General features: G+C 40.7%; 1 protein-coding gene across 1 annotated transcript; it reads left to right on the top strand.

The window, feature by feature from the left end:
* The first annotated feature begins 9535 nt into the window (after nt 1-9535).
* On the top strand, nt 9536-10047 carry LOC123645867 (60S ribosomal protein L23a-like). Its single transcript, XM_045562377.1, has one exon. The coding sequence runs from the start codon at nt 9536-9538 to the stop codon at nt 10004-10006; it is 471 nt and encodes a 156-aa protein (XP_045418333.1). The 3' UTR covers nt 10007-10047.
* Nucleotides 10048-17141: the final 7094 nt, after the last annotated feature.

Consider the following 17141-nt stretch of genomic DNA (forward strand, 5'->3'; position numbering starts at 1 on the left):
TTGAAGTCCTGCTGGAAGTAACTCCTTATATGTCTTTGGAAAATGTGCCCTCCATTTCTGAAATTCCAAAGGATTTTGATATTCTTTTCATTCACAGGCTTGCTTTCTTCACAGAACAAATGGGAAATGCATAAGCCCTGGGAGTGCTTGGAGTAGACACAGAATCTTGTGTGTCCTAAATTGGAAGCAATAAGTCCTTTCCGTTGTTAAAGGCTGCAAACTGCCTTTGGTCTTTCTGGTAATTTGTCCCTGTCATCTAACAGTTCAAATAAGAAGAGAAAGCATTGCATGTCTTCATGCAATTTAGCTTGGAAAATCCAGAGCTAGAGTACAAAAAGTATCGACACAATTTGTTTGACATGAGTTACTGTGCTCCCACAGACAAGGCTATGCCCTTAGAAATGTACACTTGCAGTCTCTGCACAAGCTAAGGGATCCTCTTTCATTTGTTCTACCTCATTTCATTTGGAAATATGGGAACTCTTCTTCCTTGTGGTGTTTCTCTGTTAACATCTGGATGCTTAGAGTTGAGAAGCAATCTCAACCCAGGAATCACGCCCCTGTGAAAAGGATGGAGTGTTCAGTAACACGGAAATTAAAAGCTTTAGTATAGTAGGCAGGCACACACATATTCATATACACAACAGCAACAAGCCAGACACATCTTAAGTGGAAATTAAAAGATCTAAAAAAAGCAACACACACACACACACACACACACGAAATCTGATGATAGCATAGTGGTTATAAGCGTGGGTGTTAATGTTAGATGGCACCATGTTTGAAATCTGGCTTTTCATTTATAAATTCTTTTGAGTATGTGTGTTACTTAGCTTCCTTTCACCTGTTTCCCCATGTGTAAAATGGCAGTAATAATTGTATCCACCTTCATTGCTGTGAGAATTACAGCACCTAATATACATGACACACTTAGCCCAAGGACCCTTGTATAGCAAGTATTCAAGCAAAGTTAGCCCTTGGCTGGGCATGGTGGCTCATGCCTATAATCCTAGCACTCTGGGAGGCCAAGACAGGACAATCACTTGAGTCCGGGTGTTCGAGACCAGCCTGAGCAAGAGCAAGACCCCATCCCTATAAAAAATAGAAAAATTAGCCAGGCGTGGTGGCTTGTGCCTGTAGTCCCAGATACTTAGGAGGCTGATGTAGGAGGATTGCTTGAGCCCAGGAGTTGAGGCTGAAGTGAGCTGTGATGACACCATTGCACTCCAGCCTGGGTGACAGAGCAAGACTCTGTCTCAAAAAAAAAAAGAAAAGAAAAGAAAAAGAAAGCCCCTAAAATGTTGAATATAAAATTGGTATTTTATTATTTTTTTGAAGGAGGCAAGTGGCTGGTAATTATGATTCAGAAAACAAATACATAATTATGTGCTTTTAAAATTCCAAAAAGATATAAAGGCTAATATTATTAACAGGTAAATATTTGTCTTTCATAGAATAACATGGCATTACTTGCATGTGACTCATTCATTCAGTTTAAAGTGTGTCTTCATGTTACTCTCTGAACCTGGGGTAGTAGCACTGTGGGTCATACAGGTGGTATGATATTTGCCCTGACCTCAGGCTATAAACTGCAAGCAGAAGGTGATTTCAGTGGCTGCAGGAATGGAAAGTCATTGATTAGGGCAACAGAGTTGGAAATCATGACTGTGTTTTCCACCATGTTGTGAAAATGACATGGGGGTGAGTCATTCCCAGGAGACTGTCCTCTAAATAACCCGACCATGTCCACTTCTGCCTCTAAGTTTCCCATCTTGCTGTTCTCAGACAACACTATCAAGTTAATTTTCTTTCCTGTGCCAGACCCCTCTGGGCTGATTAATTCTAATCTCTTGTGTGGAAGAAACTGGAGAACTTGGGTGTATTCTTCATTTCTGTACTTAAGACGGAACTCGTGGTGCTTCTGAGGAATATATGGGGTGCTTATTATCCCAGGGAAGCTAAAGAGTATTCAATAGGTATAGGGTACATGAATATTCAAAGGATGACTTTTTTTTTGGTCAAAATACATTTTTACCTTGTTGCTAGGATGAGGTGGTAAAAGATATTTAGCCCTAATTAATCATTTGCCAGTAAAATGAAATATCATTCTGTCTTTTAATTATCTATATTTAATTTACTGTTCTTGGTAGATAGTGGCATGAAGACATCTAAGGTTCTCCAAGATATGGAGACACAGTTCCATGACATTTATTCCCTATATCTCAGTTTTGAAACTTCAGATATTTGAGAGATGCATGTGTTTGTACCAGAATCCTAGAGCCTTGTTCTAGAAACCAAGCTATGTATTGGATGAGGCCAGAGCTTCAGTCTTAGGTAGGATGGTACCCACCCCCAGAAGCTTTTCCTCATCCCATGGAGAGGTTAGAAGCCCCTCCTGTATGCACTTGTAGCATTCTGTGTTTCTGGTGTCTTAGCAGTTGTCACACAGGCTTCTTGGGGCAGGTTGAAATGTCTCCCCTCCAGCCTGGAAGCTCTTTGAGGGCAGGGGTCTTGACCATCTGCTTGTCACAATATCCTCAGCACCTAGCACAATGGCAGGTACATATGAGGCACTCAATAATTATTTTTTCAAATAAACATGTGTTGCAAACCTTATGACATCTTTGATCTATCTCTCATGGTATAGGACTTGGGGCAAAATAGTAATACTAAAAGTAGAAATAATAGTAACATACTGTTAAGATGAAATAAGATAATGCATATGATGGCATTAGCAAATATAATAGATAAATATCAATTCATAATGATAACAGCAATATTCAAAATATGAAGGCTCTTCCCATTGTTCAAGCATATTTTCTAGGCTCTAGTTCTGAACCAGTAAGAAACAAGTAGAAGACATTCCCTTGCATAAGTGGTAGACTAACTTCTTCCCACTCAATGGGCTGTTTTCTGTCTGCTCAGTAGACAGGGAGTAAGAAGGGACTACCTCAGAGCCAAGTCCGGGTATGGGAGGGGCTGAAATACTTGGGGAGGTGATGGCCTGTTAGCGAGAGACTGTTGCTTTTCATGGGAGTTATTTTTTTTTTTATCTCCCAAAGAACTGAGCGAGGCCCTATGCTACTCATGAAGTTGTATTGGAATAGTTCTTTGGAGCTTGGTTTATGAAAAGCTGAATAATCATGAATCATTACAATGTAGAAAATGGGGTACAGAGCGGTGAGAGAAACACTGTGGGCAAAAAGGGCCCAGGAAAGCAGGCACAGAGACTGGGATGAGAAAACAATTCAACCAAAACCAAAAAGCCTAACTGGATAGTCTTATTGTGCTTCCATGTGGTTGGGGATAAGAGAAACATCTTAGAGGAGAAGAGGGCTTCTCACTTCTTGTTGGACCTAGTGATTCAGTTTAGTACGCCAAGCATCCTGCTACAGAGAACGTCCAAATGATTGAAGAACACGAGGCCGAGAGGACAGATAAGCATTTGAGAACTGTGTCAAGCTCCTCCCAAGTCACCAGGTGTATTTGGGAACTGGATGGCAACAGTAAGCAGGGCAGGATGCTGCCACAGGCTTTGTGTCAACGTGGTAATGAGCAGGTGATAACAGGCGTGGGGCCAGGTGTTCGTGGTACCAGCCTGGAGTCTGCCTGGTCCTGGATGTTATTAATAAATACTAGTCCAGAAGTCTTTTTTTTTTTTTTTTTTTTTTGAGACAGAGTCTCACTTTGTTGCCCAGGCTAGAGTGAGTGCCGTGGCGTCAGCCTAGCTCACAGCAACCTCAAACTCCTGGGCTCAAGCGATCCTCCTGCCTCAGCCTCCCGAGTAGCTGGGACTACAGGCATGCACCACCATGCTGGGCTAATTTTTTTTCTATATATATTTTTAGTTGTTCAGATAATTTTTATTTCTATTTTTAGTAGAGACGAGGTCTCGCTCAGGCAGGCCTCGAACTCCTGACCTCGAGTGATCCACCCGCCTTGGCCTCCCAGAGTGCTAGGATTACAGGCGTGAGCCACCGCGCCCAGCCCATTGCTTAATTTCTCCAGAACAAGCTAGGATTTTAGACTAAAACTGTAGCCCTTTTATTAAAAGTTGACAAGAAATAAATTATTTTTATTCTCTTTCCCTCCTTATTTCTTTCCTGTGCTCTTTTATAGATTTCCCTTCCTTGAACCATGAAGCATATACCTTCAATTAGTTTGAAAATTCTCTAACTTCTAGTCTCCCAGTAGGATTAGACCTGCTAAGAGTAACTGGTGTTTCCTATCTGACAAATAGGGGAATTATAGCAATAACTACTGTCAGCATTTTTCTCATTTAAACAAATAAGGCTGACAAGTGATGTTCGCTGCCATTCTGTTATGTTTAGTACACGCAGAGCAATTATTCACCTGCTGCCAACATTAGTCTATTCACAGATAAACCGTCCAACAGCATAGAAAGCTTACAGCACATCAGTGCCATAGTCATATTTTTATATTCTGTAAGACTCTACTCCATAACAAAGGCTGATGATTATAATTTTCACAATAATTTAAAGGTCTGGACTTTTCCATGCTTATTAGAGTTCTGCAATTTATCAGGTACAATGCTGCTCTTATTTATGAGATACTGGGTTTTTTTTGCCTGGAATTTTTGCTCTGCTGTAGCATTTCCAATGAACATGTTAGCTCCCCTCTCTGGAGATGCAGAGTAGCTGGCTGGACACTGTCTCTGCATGCAGGGCTATTGGGTGAACTTCAGCGGAGGAGGAGATGGGATCTGGGGATGTTTCTCATGTGTGGATATATGTCATATATGTATACATGTATACGTATGCACACCCATATATACTATTAAACCTGTATACGTATGTCTATACACATGTATATACTACATATGTAATGTGTGTATATGTATGTATATGTGTGTGTGCACATATATATCACTAGAGAAGTGAAGATTTGAGAAAGAATGTACGATTTTTAAAAAATATTTGTCTTATTCATTAGTTATTTCTTATTATGGAAGGGAGAAGTATAATGGATACAAAATATTCATGATTTTCCAAAGATTCTTCCGGAGAGGATGGTTTGATACAACTGAAGACCTCATGTTAGAAGAAAGCCTAATCCAGAGAGATAATGTACTTTTTGTGGGATCGTGATGCCACTTGTGGCCTTTTAAAGATGTCTGCCACCCCGATGCTGCTGGTAGGGAAAATAGCACTGTGTGTGGGAGCAGCTGATTTATGTTCACTTTGCTTCACTGATCCCACAGAGAGCCTCTGGAAACTGAGGATCCTAATCTTGGAACTGTGGCTTCAACATTTTCCTCCCAACTGTGGTTAGTTTGAATGAAGGGTTGCTAAACCTCCTGACAAGAATGGGGTAAGATCAGTTATGATCTTCATACTGGGTCACCCCCTGGCCTACTATTTATGTTTTCCAAAGCACAATGTGCAGCTCTTTGTCTATGTGATCATGATTTCCAGTTGGGGTCTTGCTGACCACAGGGACAGCCCTGCCCAGGGCTGGCTAACTCTTACAGCCAGCAAACACAGCTGGCCTGTGAGCCCATGGCACTGACCACCTCCTCCATGGAGCACTTACATCCCAGACTCTACTTCCCAGGACCAGGTACCAGACAACTAGAGATAGCCACTGTGCCCCAGAGCCCACTGACATTGTTGGGTTGTCTCTTCACTTTTTTGATTGTTTCCTTTGCTGTGCAGAAGCTTTTTAGCTTGATGTAAGCCCATCTATCCATTTTTGCTTTCGTTGCCTGTGCTTTTGAGGTCCTACTCAAAAAAAATCCTTTCCTCAGACCAATGTCCTGGAGTTTCCCCAATGTTTTCTTCTAGTAGTTTCATACTTCCAGGTCTTAGGTTTAGGTCTTTAATCCATTTTGACTTGATTTTTGTTTATGGTAAGAGATAAGGATCTAGTTTCTTCTTCTGCATATGGATATCCAGTTTTACCAGCACCATTTACTGTCCTTCCCCCACTGTATGTTCTTGGCACCTTTGTTGAAAGAGTTGGAGATATATATATATACACACACACACACATATATACATACATATATATCATGTTTTTTTCTATGTATACCTATGATAGAATTTAATTTATAAATTAGGCACAGTAAGAGATTAACAAAATAATAAAATAGAACAATTAAAGGCCGGGTACGGTGGTTCATGCCTATAATCCTAGCACTTTGGGAGACCACGGCAGGAGGATTGCTTGAAGCCAGGAATTCAAGACCAGCCTGAGCAACATAACAAACTACATCTCTACAAAAAATAGAAAAACTAGCCGGGCATGGTGGTGTGTACCTGTAGTCCCAGCTACTTGGGAGGCTGAGGCAGGAGGATGGCTTGAGCCCAGGAGTTTGAGGTTTCAGTGAGCTGTGATGATGCCACTGCACCGTAGCCCAGGCAATAAAGCAAGACCTAATCTCAAAAAAAAAAGAAAACAAAAAAGAAGAAAAGAAAGAAAAGAACAATTCTAACAATATACTGTAATAAAAGTATGTGAATGTAATGTCTCTGTCTCAACATATCTTACTGTACTGCATTCATCCTTCGCTTTACAATCTGTCCAACCGAGACAGCCCCCAAGTGACGGAGGGGCGGTAGCGCACACGGCAAATGGGGGACTCTTGTCCCGGGAGGGACAGAGCAGGACAGTGTGAGATTTCATCATGCTCCTCAGGACAGGCAATAATTTAAATCGTATAAATTGTTTAGTTGGGGAATTTTCCATTTAATATTTTCAGACCACAGTTGACCGTGGGTAACTGAAACTGTGGAAAGCAAAACCACGAGTGAGGGGAGCTACTGAAGACGGATTTCTTGTCTCGTGTCATAGAGGAACAAGATAAAAATAAATTATAGAGCCAGCTTCAAGGAAGCTACTGCCTAAAGTCAAGGCCTAGAGGGAAAATGTAGAATCTCTGAGTCAGTTTATGACCTGGGGCAGTTTCTTTTTTTCTGCCAAAGGCAAACTGAGCCAGATAAACTAAGCAGACCATCCAGATTCTCCAGACAAAAGGATTTGAATGGCTTATGTGTATCTCTCTGGGAACAGTCACCACATTTGAGGGTCTTGAAATATTTGGGGGTGTGCCAGCTTACTTCCATTCCCAAACAAGATCAATCTAAGAAGTCAATATTCCATTTTCGGCATCATCTTGTCTCATCACTTTGTGGCCTGCTCTTTCCTTCCCAGGTTTTTCCATCCCTTGAGATGCCCCACCAAACACACCATCTCTTCCCAGCAGGAGGGACTGTGAGTAGTGTTGGGGGTTGGAGCATCTGCCAAAGGGTGGGAATGGGTGTATGTCACCTCACGTGCTGGATGCATACCCCGTCAGGTAGGGGGCCAGGTGAGGGAGAAAAGAAACCTCAAGAAAACCTCTAGCAGAAAAGGTTCTAGTGAGGAAGGACATTAGCATGGCTTTCCTCATTAGTCTGAAATTAGGGGAGGAAAGTTTTACTTTTCTCAATCATTTGGGCTGTGGCAATGAGCAAATTCGTTAGTAATAAAAGCACTGGCCAGGTGCACATCTGTAATCCCGGCACTTTGGGAGGCTGAGGCAGGTAGATTGCTTGAGCCCAGAAGTTTGAGGCTACAGTGAGCTCCGATGACATCACTGCACTCCAGCCCAGTAGACAGAAAGAACCTGTCTCAAAACAGAGACAAAAACAAAAGTAAAAAACCATAATGCTTAGGCCATAAAAAGGAGCCTCTGCCCTCTTCTACTAAAAGAATTCAACACGGCTAAGAAACAGCTCTGAATTTCCAAGAGTGAGTTTTTTCTCATTAGAGGAATGGGGTGGAGGGGACATAGGGGCTTCCCAGACAGTCCTGTATGTCATGTGAGAATTTCTTTTACATTCTGTGTCCTAAAACAGAGCAGCAGCAGCCTCTCAGAGCAGACAGATAGAATGAATGTCCACCGGCACCTCATCCCACCCCCCTCACACCAAAGGCAGAGCATCTGGAGTGACCTGTTGAGCTAAAAGAATGGCCAGGACACCAGCGTTCAGACGCTCCTGCCAGCCCTGCCAGATCCATCCTGATGCCGGCCCCAGGTACAGCGCAGCAGAGGGAATCTCCCAGGTTTCTCAATTTCTTTCCATTCTTTACTTGCATACCTATTTTGTTCTAGAACTTGAGTGCTTGATACCCCCATTACCTCCCAGCTCACTTGTAGCCCCACACCTTTAAGTCTTTAATCTTTACTCAGATTATGCCCATTGCAGGGAAAATCCTCGATCATAAGCAAATAGATCATATGTAATGTCCCTCCTAGCTATCTCTAGTCTCTCAGCTGGAAATGACAAATTCCTCCCCTTGGCCTCTCACTCAGAAAGTTCAGTGGAGACCCTGCAGTATCAGAGCTAAATTATTTCTAGAGTAAAGAGCATTTCAGACTTGCCCTAACAAAGCTTCATAACAAGACTTGAAAAGACCAAATAGAACTGCCAGTAACTTAACTGAATGCCAGAACAAATTTCAACATTCTTTAAAGAAAGATCAGAAATTCAGACATTCTACAGCATAAAAATTTAAATTTCCAGTATTTATTTACTAGACATGGCAAGAAACAGGAAAATGTAATACATAATCAAGAGAAAGAATAAAAACACACACAGATATAGAAGAGATGCTGGAATTAGCATACAGGCACAGTAAAAGAGTTGTCATAATTATGTTCAAACATTTAAAATAAAATATGAACATAGGAGAAAAATGGAAGACAATAAGATTTAAAGAATTTATGGAGATGAAAAATACAATATTTGAAATGAAAATTTCATAAGGAAAGGGGCCAAAATGTTTTTGAAGAAACAATAGTGCAAAACTTTCCATATTAGATAACAACTATAAATTCACAGATCCAAAACACCAAGAAGGATCACACACACACACACACACACACACACACACACACACACACATGCACACATACACCTGTACATGCACAAAACCACACCAGTGCACATTACAATTGAATTTTCAAAAACTGATAATAAAGAGAAATTTACAAAAGTAGCTAAGGGAGGAAAAGCACATTACATACAAAAGAATAAAGATAAGAATTTCCACAGACTTCTTGTAAAAAAACAATGTTTGCCAGAAGACAATGAAATATTATCTTTAAAATGCTGAAAGAAAAAAATCTGTGAAACCAGAATTCTATAACCAGAGAAAATACCTTTCAAAAATGAAGGTGAACTGAAATACAATCCTTGAGTAATTTTGAAGTCTGTGACCTTAATTGCTATGTGATACCACTGCGCCTATTAGGTGCCAGATACTGGGCAAGATCCTAAGATAAATATGTAAACAGGAAAACTGCTGTTCCTTTATGGCTTCAAAAATATTCCATGAACCTCATAGGAGAACACCAAGGGTCCAGATTCCTTCAAAGAATAACAGGCAAAAAAAAAAAAAAATTAAGCAAGTTCTTTCTTTACCACCAAAGGCATTTGACAGTGAGTTAGTCTATCCCAGATTATGTTTATTTATACTCAGAAAGTATTACACATTCATAAATTAATAAATTCTTCCGCTTTTTCACAAGATGGCGCCGAAGGCAAAGAAGGAAGTTCCTGCCCTTCCCACAGCTGAAGCCAAAGCAAAGGCTTTGAAGGCCAAGAAGGCAGTGCTAAAAGGCGTCCACAGCCACAAAAAAAAGAAGATCCGTACATCACCCACCTTCCGGCGGCCAAAGACACTGAGGCTCCGGAGGCAGCCCAAATATCCTCGGAAAAGTGCCCCCAGGAGAAACAAGCTTGATCACTATGCCATCATCAAGTTCCCCTTGACCACTGAGTCTGCCATGAAGAAGATAGAAGACAACAGTACACTTGTGTTCATTGTGGATGTCAAAGCCAATAAGCACCAGATCAAACAGGCTGTGAAGAAGCTCTATGACATTGACGTGGTCAAGGTCAACACCCTGATCAGGCCTGATGGAGAGAAGAAGGCATATGTTCGACTGGCTCCTGATTACGATGCTTTGGACATTGCCAACAAAATTGGGATCATCTAAACCGAGTCCAACTGGCCAATTCTAAATATATTATCTTTTCACCTTAAAAAAAAAATAATAAGTTCTTCCCATTAAATGGTGGAATTGTAACATAGTTGTGAACCAGCGAATATTTTTCTTGTTGTTATTTGAGGCTATTATTTCAAGAATCATAGAAAATTTTCCAAAAGCATGACAGAGAAACAGAGATAGAAGAGAAACAAAGTGTGAGTGTGTGTGTGTGTGTGTGTGTGTGTGTGTGTGTGAGAGAGAGAGAGAGAGAGAGAGAGAGAGAGACATGAGTATTGAGAGTGACTGAGAGAGAACTAAAAGGATTCTTTCCAAGCTCACCTTCGCCAAGGCCCTGTGTGCCCCCCTCAGAGCTGCGCTTCTGCCACCTGGTTGCAATGAACTCAACTCTTTCATTTTCCTCCCTCCCTCCTTCTTCCTCTCCCTGTTCATCCCCCCTGCTGTCTTTTTTTTCCCCTAGGGGTAGAGTGTGGCACTGAGATCAGGTGGATTTTGTTGTGATTCTGGCTCCTCCTTTTCTAGCTTCCTGAAATAGGAAGATTTAGAAAAATTCTCTAAACCTCATTTTTCTTATGTGAACAATAGAAATAATTAATGATATCTGATACCTCATTGGGTTATCATGTAAAGTGCCTCCAATAGGTTCTGGCATGTGTTAAGTGCTCATTAAACATTAGCTGTTTTGTTTTCTTCAGTGCTCCAAGGATTGACACATTAATGCCCTCACTTTATGCTTGAAACTTCCCCTGATTCAGAGCCCATGGGAAAGAAAAAACAGACTAGGGATTATTGACAACATCCTGCACCCTCTTGGTGCTTCTGGTCATATAAATTCTGGCCTAAAGAAAAGATCCAGGCCTTCCTCTCCGAACTGATTAAACATGACCACATGGCACTTGGCATGTGCTAAGGGTTGTTTCAGGGAAAACACAGCCATCCCTGGACTCCCTGCATGCAAGCCTCCGAGTTAAGAGGCCATTTCCTCACTTCACAGATAAGGAAGCCAGTTTTATTAGTCACTTTCATGATATTCATTTAATATCATTGTGCTGTCTATATTTTCTGTGTCTGTGGGCCACCCACTTCCTGTCCTTGGGATCAGATTCTCAAACGTTATAACTTCCAAGTCCTCTCAGAGATTATTCCTTGTGAACCTCATAGTCCATCATGGGAGGGAGTTGAGGAATATGCTGGCACCCTCTTTGACCTGGGGAAATGGGAAGTCCTCCTCCCAAGGGTACATGGGGACAGTTGGCCTAGCCAAGGTTTTAACACACATCTCCCATTTCAGACACAGAACTTGATGCAATGGCCATTGCCCTCAAATTCCCCATTATCTGATGTGATCCGTGTAATTCCGTGGCTACCACAGACGTTCACTATGAAACAGGAGATGCAGCTCCAAGGGGATTGGCAAACAGGGGAGCAAACTGTGAGGTGACAGTGAAGAGGTTCAAGACATGCCACTCCAAAATACTCCACTTTGGCATAAGGACTATTTTGAGCCGAAGGCAATTGAGAAACAACAGATGCAGGAAGAGTTTTCTTCCCTTCCCTTATTTACATAAAGCAGGGCATGAATTTCCCTTTGTGAAGGTGGCAGAAGTTTCCCCACTCTCGTATCAGGATGAGGAGAACAACCTTTATCACTGCAGTTGGAGGGCCAGTACTCAGATGAGTCTGCATAAACACACCTCACTAAAATAACCCTTTTCTTCCATTAGTTTCCCACATATATTTCCTACTTTCCCACAATGTATTGCCCCTAGAAACCAAAACCCTCTTTTCTTTGTCCATTGACTTTTCCATGATTTATTACCCTTTGTTAAAATGATATATAATCCTCTGAGTCTAACTGCTTTTTTGGGTTTTCACTTCTTTTCTGTGATGCTCTCATACATAAAATTAAAAGTATTAATAAAATGTATATGACTCTTCCCCTGTTAATATTTTGTCAGTTAAATTGCAGGCTCCAGCTACTAAACCTAAGAGGGTTGAGGAAAAGTTTTTCCTCTCTACACCAGAAAACCAGCCAGTCCAAGATTTTCCTCCCACCATTTCTCAGACATTAAGAGTCAGCCAAGCTCCCAGCCGCTCTAAGATCCTAAGAAACAAATGATGAATGTCAGGTCTTAGTTTCACCTCAAGTATAAAAAGTATCTTTGTATATAGCAAAGAAGAAAACCCTCAAATCTATGAAGAGTGTATGTGTTTTGGGGGTAGGTAGTGAAGAATATAGTCATACCCTCTTTTTGTTTTGAAACCTCCAAAAAAGTTGAAAGAAAAATACAATAAATATTGATATATCCTTTACCAAAATTCACCAATTATAATATCAACATTTTCTTTCTCTCTTCAAATCTGTTTTTTTTCCTGAATCATTTGAGAGTTAGAGATATATGAAAATTCATCCCTGAAAACCTCAATGTGTCTCCTAAGAACAAAGACATTCTCTTATGTAACCATGATACCATTTTTATACCCAAGAAATACTGATACCATGATATTATCTAATATTTGTCCACATTCATATTTCCTGAATCATTCCAAAATGTTCTTTGTAACTGTTTTTTTTCTAGCCATAATCCAGTTAAATGCATTTTCTATCCAAAACACAAATTCATTACATTTAGCTTTCATGTCTTCAGTCTCCTTTAACATACAAGAGTTCTCCATCTTTTTTTTCTTTTATAACATTGATATTTTTTATGAATTTAGTCCAGTTATCCCATAGAATATTCCACCATTGTTTCCTCAAGATTTGAGTTAAACCTGTTTGGCAAGAATATTAGAGGACACTATGTCCCATTGGATTACATCAGAAGTATCTTAATCTGTTCAGGCTACTATAAAAAAATACTACAGATTGGGTGACTTATAAACAACAAATATTTATTTCTCACAATTCCAGAGGTTGGGAAGTCCAAGATCAAGGCACCAGCAGATTCAGTGTCCAGTGAGGACTCCTTCCTCAGTGCCTTCGTTCTGTGTCCTCTGACGGTGGCAGGTGCTAGCTAGCTCTATGGAGGCTCTTTATAAAGGCACTAATCCGAGTCACGAAGGCAGAGCCTCTCAAAGGCCTCCCCACGGGCCTCTTTCCTAAGGCCTCACCTTCCAAAGGCCTCCCAAAGGCCCCACCTCCTAATACCGTCTCCTTGGCAGTTAGGATTTCCACATAGGAATTTGGGGGAGACACAAACATTCAGACCATAACAAGAAGGCACAAATGTGTCCTCTTATTAATAATGCTGAGGTTGATCACTTGATTAAGGTGCTGTCTTCCAGATCTTTCCCCTGGGATGGTGTTCTTTTCTCTCTTTATTTATTTTATTGTATTGACGAATGCAAAACTAATTCTATAATAACTTGGGAGCCTTTACCAGACTGTGATCAATGACTTGATTCTTAACAGAAACACACAAATTTCAAAAAACTGGAGGAACTGAGCATCTACACTGAAGTTTTACTCTCTCTCCACCAATCGCACTTGACAAGATAGTCATACAGCTTCACAAGCTGTTTTGAGATTTTAGGCAATGCTGAAAAGTGGCATGCTCTATACTGAGTTATAAAAAATTCCACACTCATTCTGATCATGTCCTAGATGACCAGATTCCCTCAGTCACTAAATACACACACAGACCGGGCGCGGTGGCTCACACCTGTAATCCTAGTGCTCTGGGAGGCCAAGGAAAGAGGATCACTTGAGGTCAGGAGTTCAAGACCAGCCTGAGCCTGAGTGAGACCCCATCTTTACTAAAAATAGAAAAAAAAAACTAGCTTGGCAACTAAAAATAGAAACAAACAAATTAGCCAGGCATGGTGGCATGCACCGGTAGTCCCAGCTACTCGGGAGGCTGAGGCAGGAGGATGGCTTGAGACCAGGAGTTTGAGGTTGCTGTGAGCTAGGCTGACACCACGGCACTCTAGCCAGGGCAACAGAGCAAGACTCTGTCTCAAAAAAAAAAAAATACACAATATTTACAGTGTCATCTTAATTTGACTGTGTGCTTATTACACGCCAGGAACTAGTCTGAGCCAGTTCATGGGTTATTTTAGATATTCTTCACTATTACCACAGGAAGTTGGTATGAACGCGGCTTTTCACTAGCTTAGTGTGTTTAGAGAACTTGGTTCTTAAATTCCTTTCCTATGCCCAAGATCACAGTAAACATGAAAACTGGATAATTTATGTGAACTTACTTGTCTCTAATTCACAAGGGACCTAAGCAGCTGGGTGTAACACAGTAGGGAGTGGCAGGAATCCTGGGAGTAGAGGGGGCTGTACCAACCCTGCCTAAGGTGTTCAAATTCAAATCATTTCTAAAATACTCAACCAGCCCTAGTATTTTGTAAAAATTTTTTATAGAGATCTCACTATGTTGCCCAGACTGGTCTTGAACTCCTGGGGTCAAGTAATCCTCCTGCCTTGGCCTCCCAAAGTGCTGGGATTACAGATGTGAGCCACTATGTCTGGCCCCTAGTATTTTAATTTCTATGCCCCAAATTTAGCCTGCACCTGCTATAGTTACTTGCATATCAGCTCAAAAAATATTGGTACCTATTAATCATCAAAGAAGAAACTTTAGAAAAAGTCTATAATATTAACGAGGCTTTTTTTTTTTTTTTGCAAATAATGAATAACTCCATGATGACAAAGGTCAGAGGAGGAAAAGCTAAAATCCTCATCAATTGGTAGCAATCAAATTAGGTTTGCCATTTGATAAACATTGACCATAGAATAAAGTACATTAGCAGTATTGATAAATTATAATATATTTAAAATAACAAAATTATAATAAAATATAGTCAAGCAATTATGGATCCCAGTGCTAACTTCACAAAGTCACAAAGGCTGTAATGGCACCACTGCACTCCAGCCTGGGTGACAGAGTGGGACACTATCTCTAAAAAAAAAAAAATTGCTACTGATCTATTTAATCTTCACAAAGGTCCTTTACCAGAGCTGTAACTTCTTTCCTTCAGCTGAGGAACTGCAGGCACTAGAGTGGACACTGGGACTCACGTCTTCATAAAGGTGAACTTACAGAAGCTCCTTCTTGACCTTTAATGTATATCTGAGTCACCTTGGGACCTTGTCAAAAATGCAGAGTCTGATTCAGTAGGTCTAGGGTGCTGCCCAAGTGTTTGCATTTGTGACAAGTGCCCACAAGAAGCCAAAGCTGCTGCTCTGCCAACAACACTTTGAGGAACTAGTCAAGAAGGGTTGGATTCTGTTTGTGTTTCATTCTTTTCCTTCACCCCAAACAAGCCAATGGACTTGAAAGTTGGTTGAGAAAGTAAATACACAGAATAACCTAGGGTCCCACATAGCTCCCTTTTGATGAGATGAGACCTCCCGTTTCCTAACAGAGAACTCAGTGCTGAGTTCTGGTCAGAGTATTTCACACACGATTCCACAGAAACTCCCAGCAGCTCTTAAGACCTGGAATAATGGAATACCACATTCATATAATAAATAAGAAGAGGAAAAGGAGGAAAGTAATATAGACTAAGTGAAAATAAAGTCCAGAAATGAGTGATCTAGGGCCAGGTGCAGTGGCTCATGCCTATAATCCTAGCACTCTGGGAGGCTGAGGTGGGAGGGCAGCTTGCACTCCAGAGTTCAAAACCAGACTGAGCAGGAGCAAGACTCCTTCTCCACTAAAAATAGAAAAAATTAGCCTGTAGTCACAGCTATTCAGGAGGCTGAGGCAGGAGGATGGCTTGAGCCCAGGAGTCTGAGGTTACAGTGAGCTATGAGGACGCCACTGCACTCTAACCAGGCGACAGAGTGAGACTCTGTCTCAAAACAAACAAACAACAAACAAAACAGAAATGAGTCATCATTACTGCTGAAGGTCCAAAGGTTGTCAGGATGAGTCTTAGATTCTTGAACTCATCATGTCACTAGGCACCAATTGTCACTGGAGCCAGAAGAAGAACAGATGTGCTAATGAGTTTTTGACTGCCTGAAGGTGGAGGCTCAGTGAGACAAAACAGAGGTCAAAAAGAAAGCTAACTCTACGCTGATTCTTCTACCATTACTTCTACCTGATATATATATATTTTTAAGACAGGGTCTTGCTCTGTCACCCAAGCTGGAGTGCAGTGGTGTGATCATAGCTTACTGCAACCTTGAACTCCTGAGTTCAAGGGATCCTCCCACCTCAGCCTCCCAAGTAGCTGGAACTATAGGCCTGTACCACCATGCCTGGCTAATTTTCCAATTTTTTTTTTTTTTTTTAAAGACAGGGTCTCATAATGTTGCCCAGACTGATCTCAAAACTCCTGGCTTCAAGTAATCCTACCACCCTGGCCTCCTAAAGTGCTGGGATTATAGGTGTGAGCCACTGCACCTGGACTTGCCTAAGAATTTAAAGTTTGTATCAGTGTATAAGGTTTGGTATCCACTCACATTCCTTCACATACACATAGACCACCTCTGTCAAGAAAGAACCACCAGATAGATACCGGCCATGTTGGCTGCAGAAAGGAACTTGTCTCCTCACTATATATCTGCACTAACATTTATATTTTAATTGATGAAGTTACTAATTTTTCAAATATTTTAACAACATTAGAACTTTGATAACCACTAAACACTGTTGGGTTATGAGTCCAAATTTATAGAATAAATTCATAAATATATTTTGAGAAAATAAATATATGAATGGACACCAAAGGAAAGAGTACAGTGAGAATCCAACAGAATATGAGGATTATGGGTATGTCATGTACTTTTGCTCATCTGTATGAACTGAGGTTGTTTTCACTGATATTGCCTTGAATAATAAAAAGAAGGTATTAGTCCATTTTGTGCTGGAGAATCCAGCATATGAAGAATCCACATGAAGAAATAAAGAGCATCAGTAAAGATAACTACATAAGTAAATGTAAAAGAAGATAGTAGAAATGTACATTTTGTTTGTAATTCCTTTTGTCTCCTATCTGACAAGAGAACTACATATAGCAATAATTATAAATTTTTTACTGATGTACACACTATGTATAAAAATTAATTTCTATACAAGTAATACCACAATAGAGAGGGGAATTAAAATGGAACACACTAGAAAACATCTATTTAACACAAAAGAAGACAGTGATGAGAAATAGAGAAATG

This window comes from Lemur catta, chromosome 10, assembly GCF_020740605.2.
Source record: "Lemur catta isolate mLemCat1 chromosome 10, mLemCat1.pri, whole genome shotgun sequence".
In the NCBI taxonomy this organism is placed as follows: Eukaryota; Metazoa; Chordata; class Mammalia; order Primates; family Lemuridae; genus Lemur; species Lemur catta.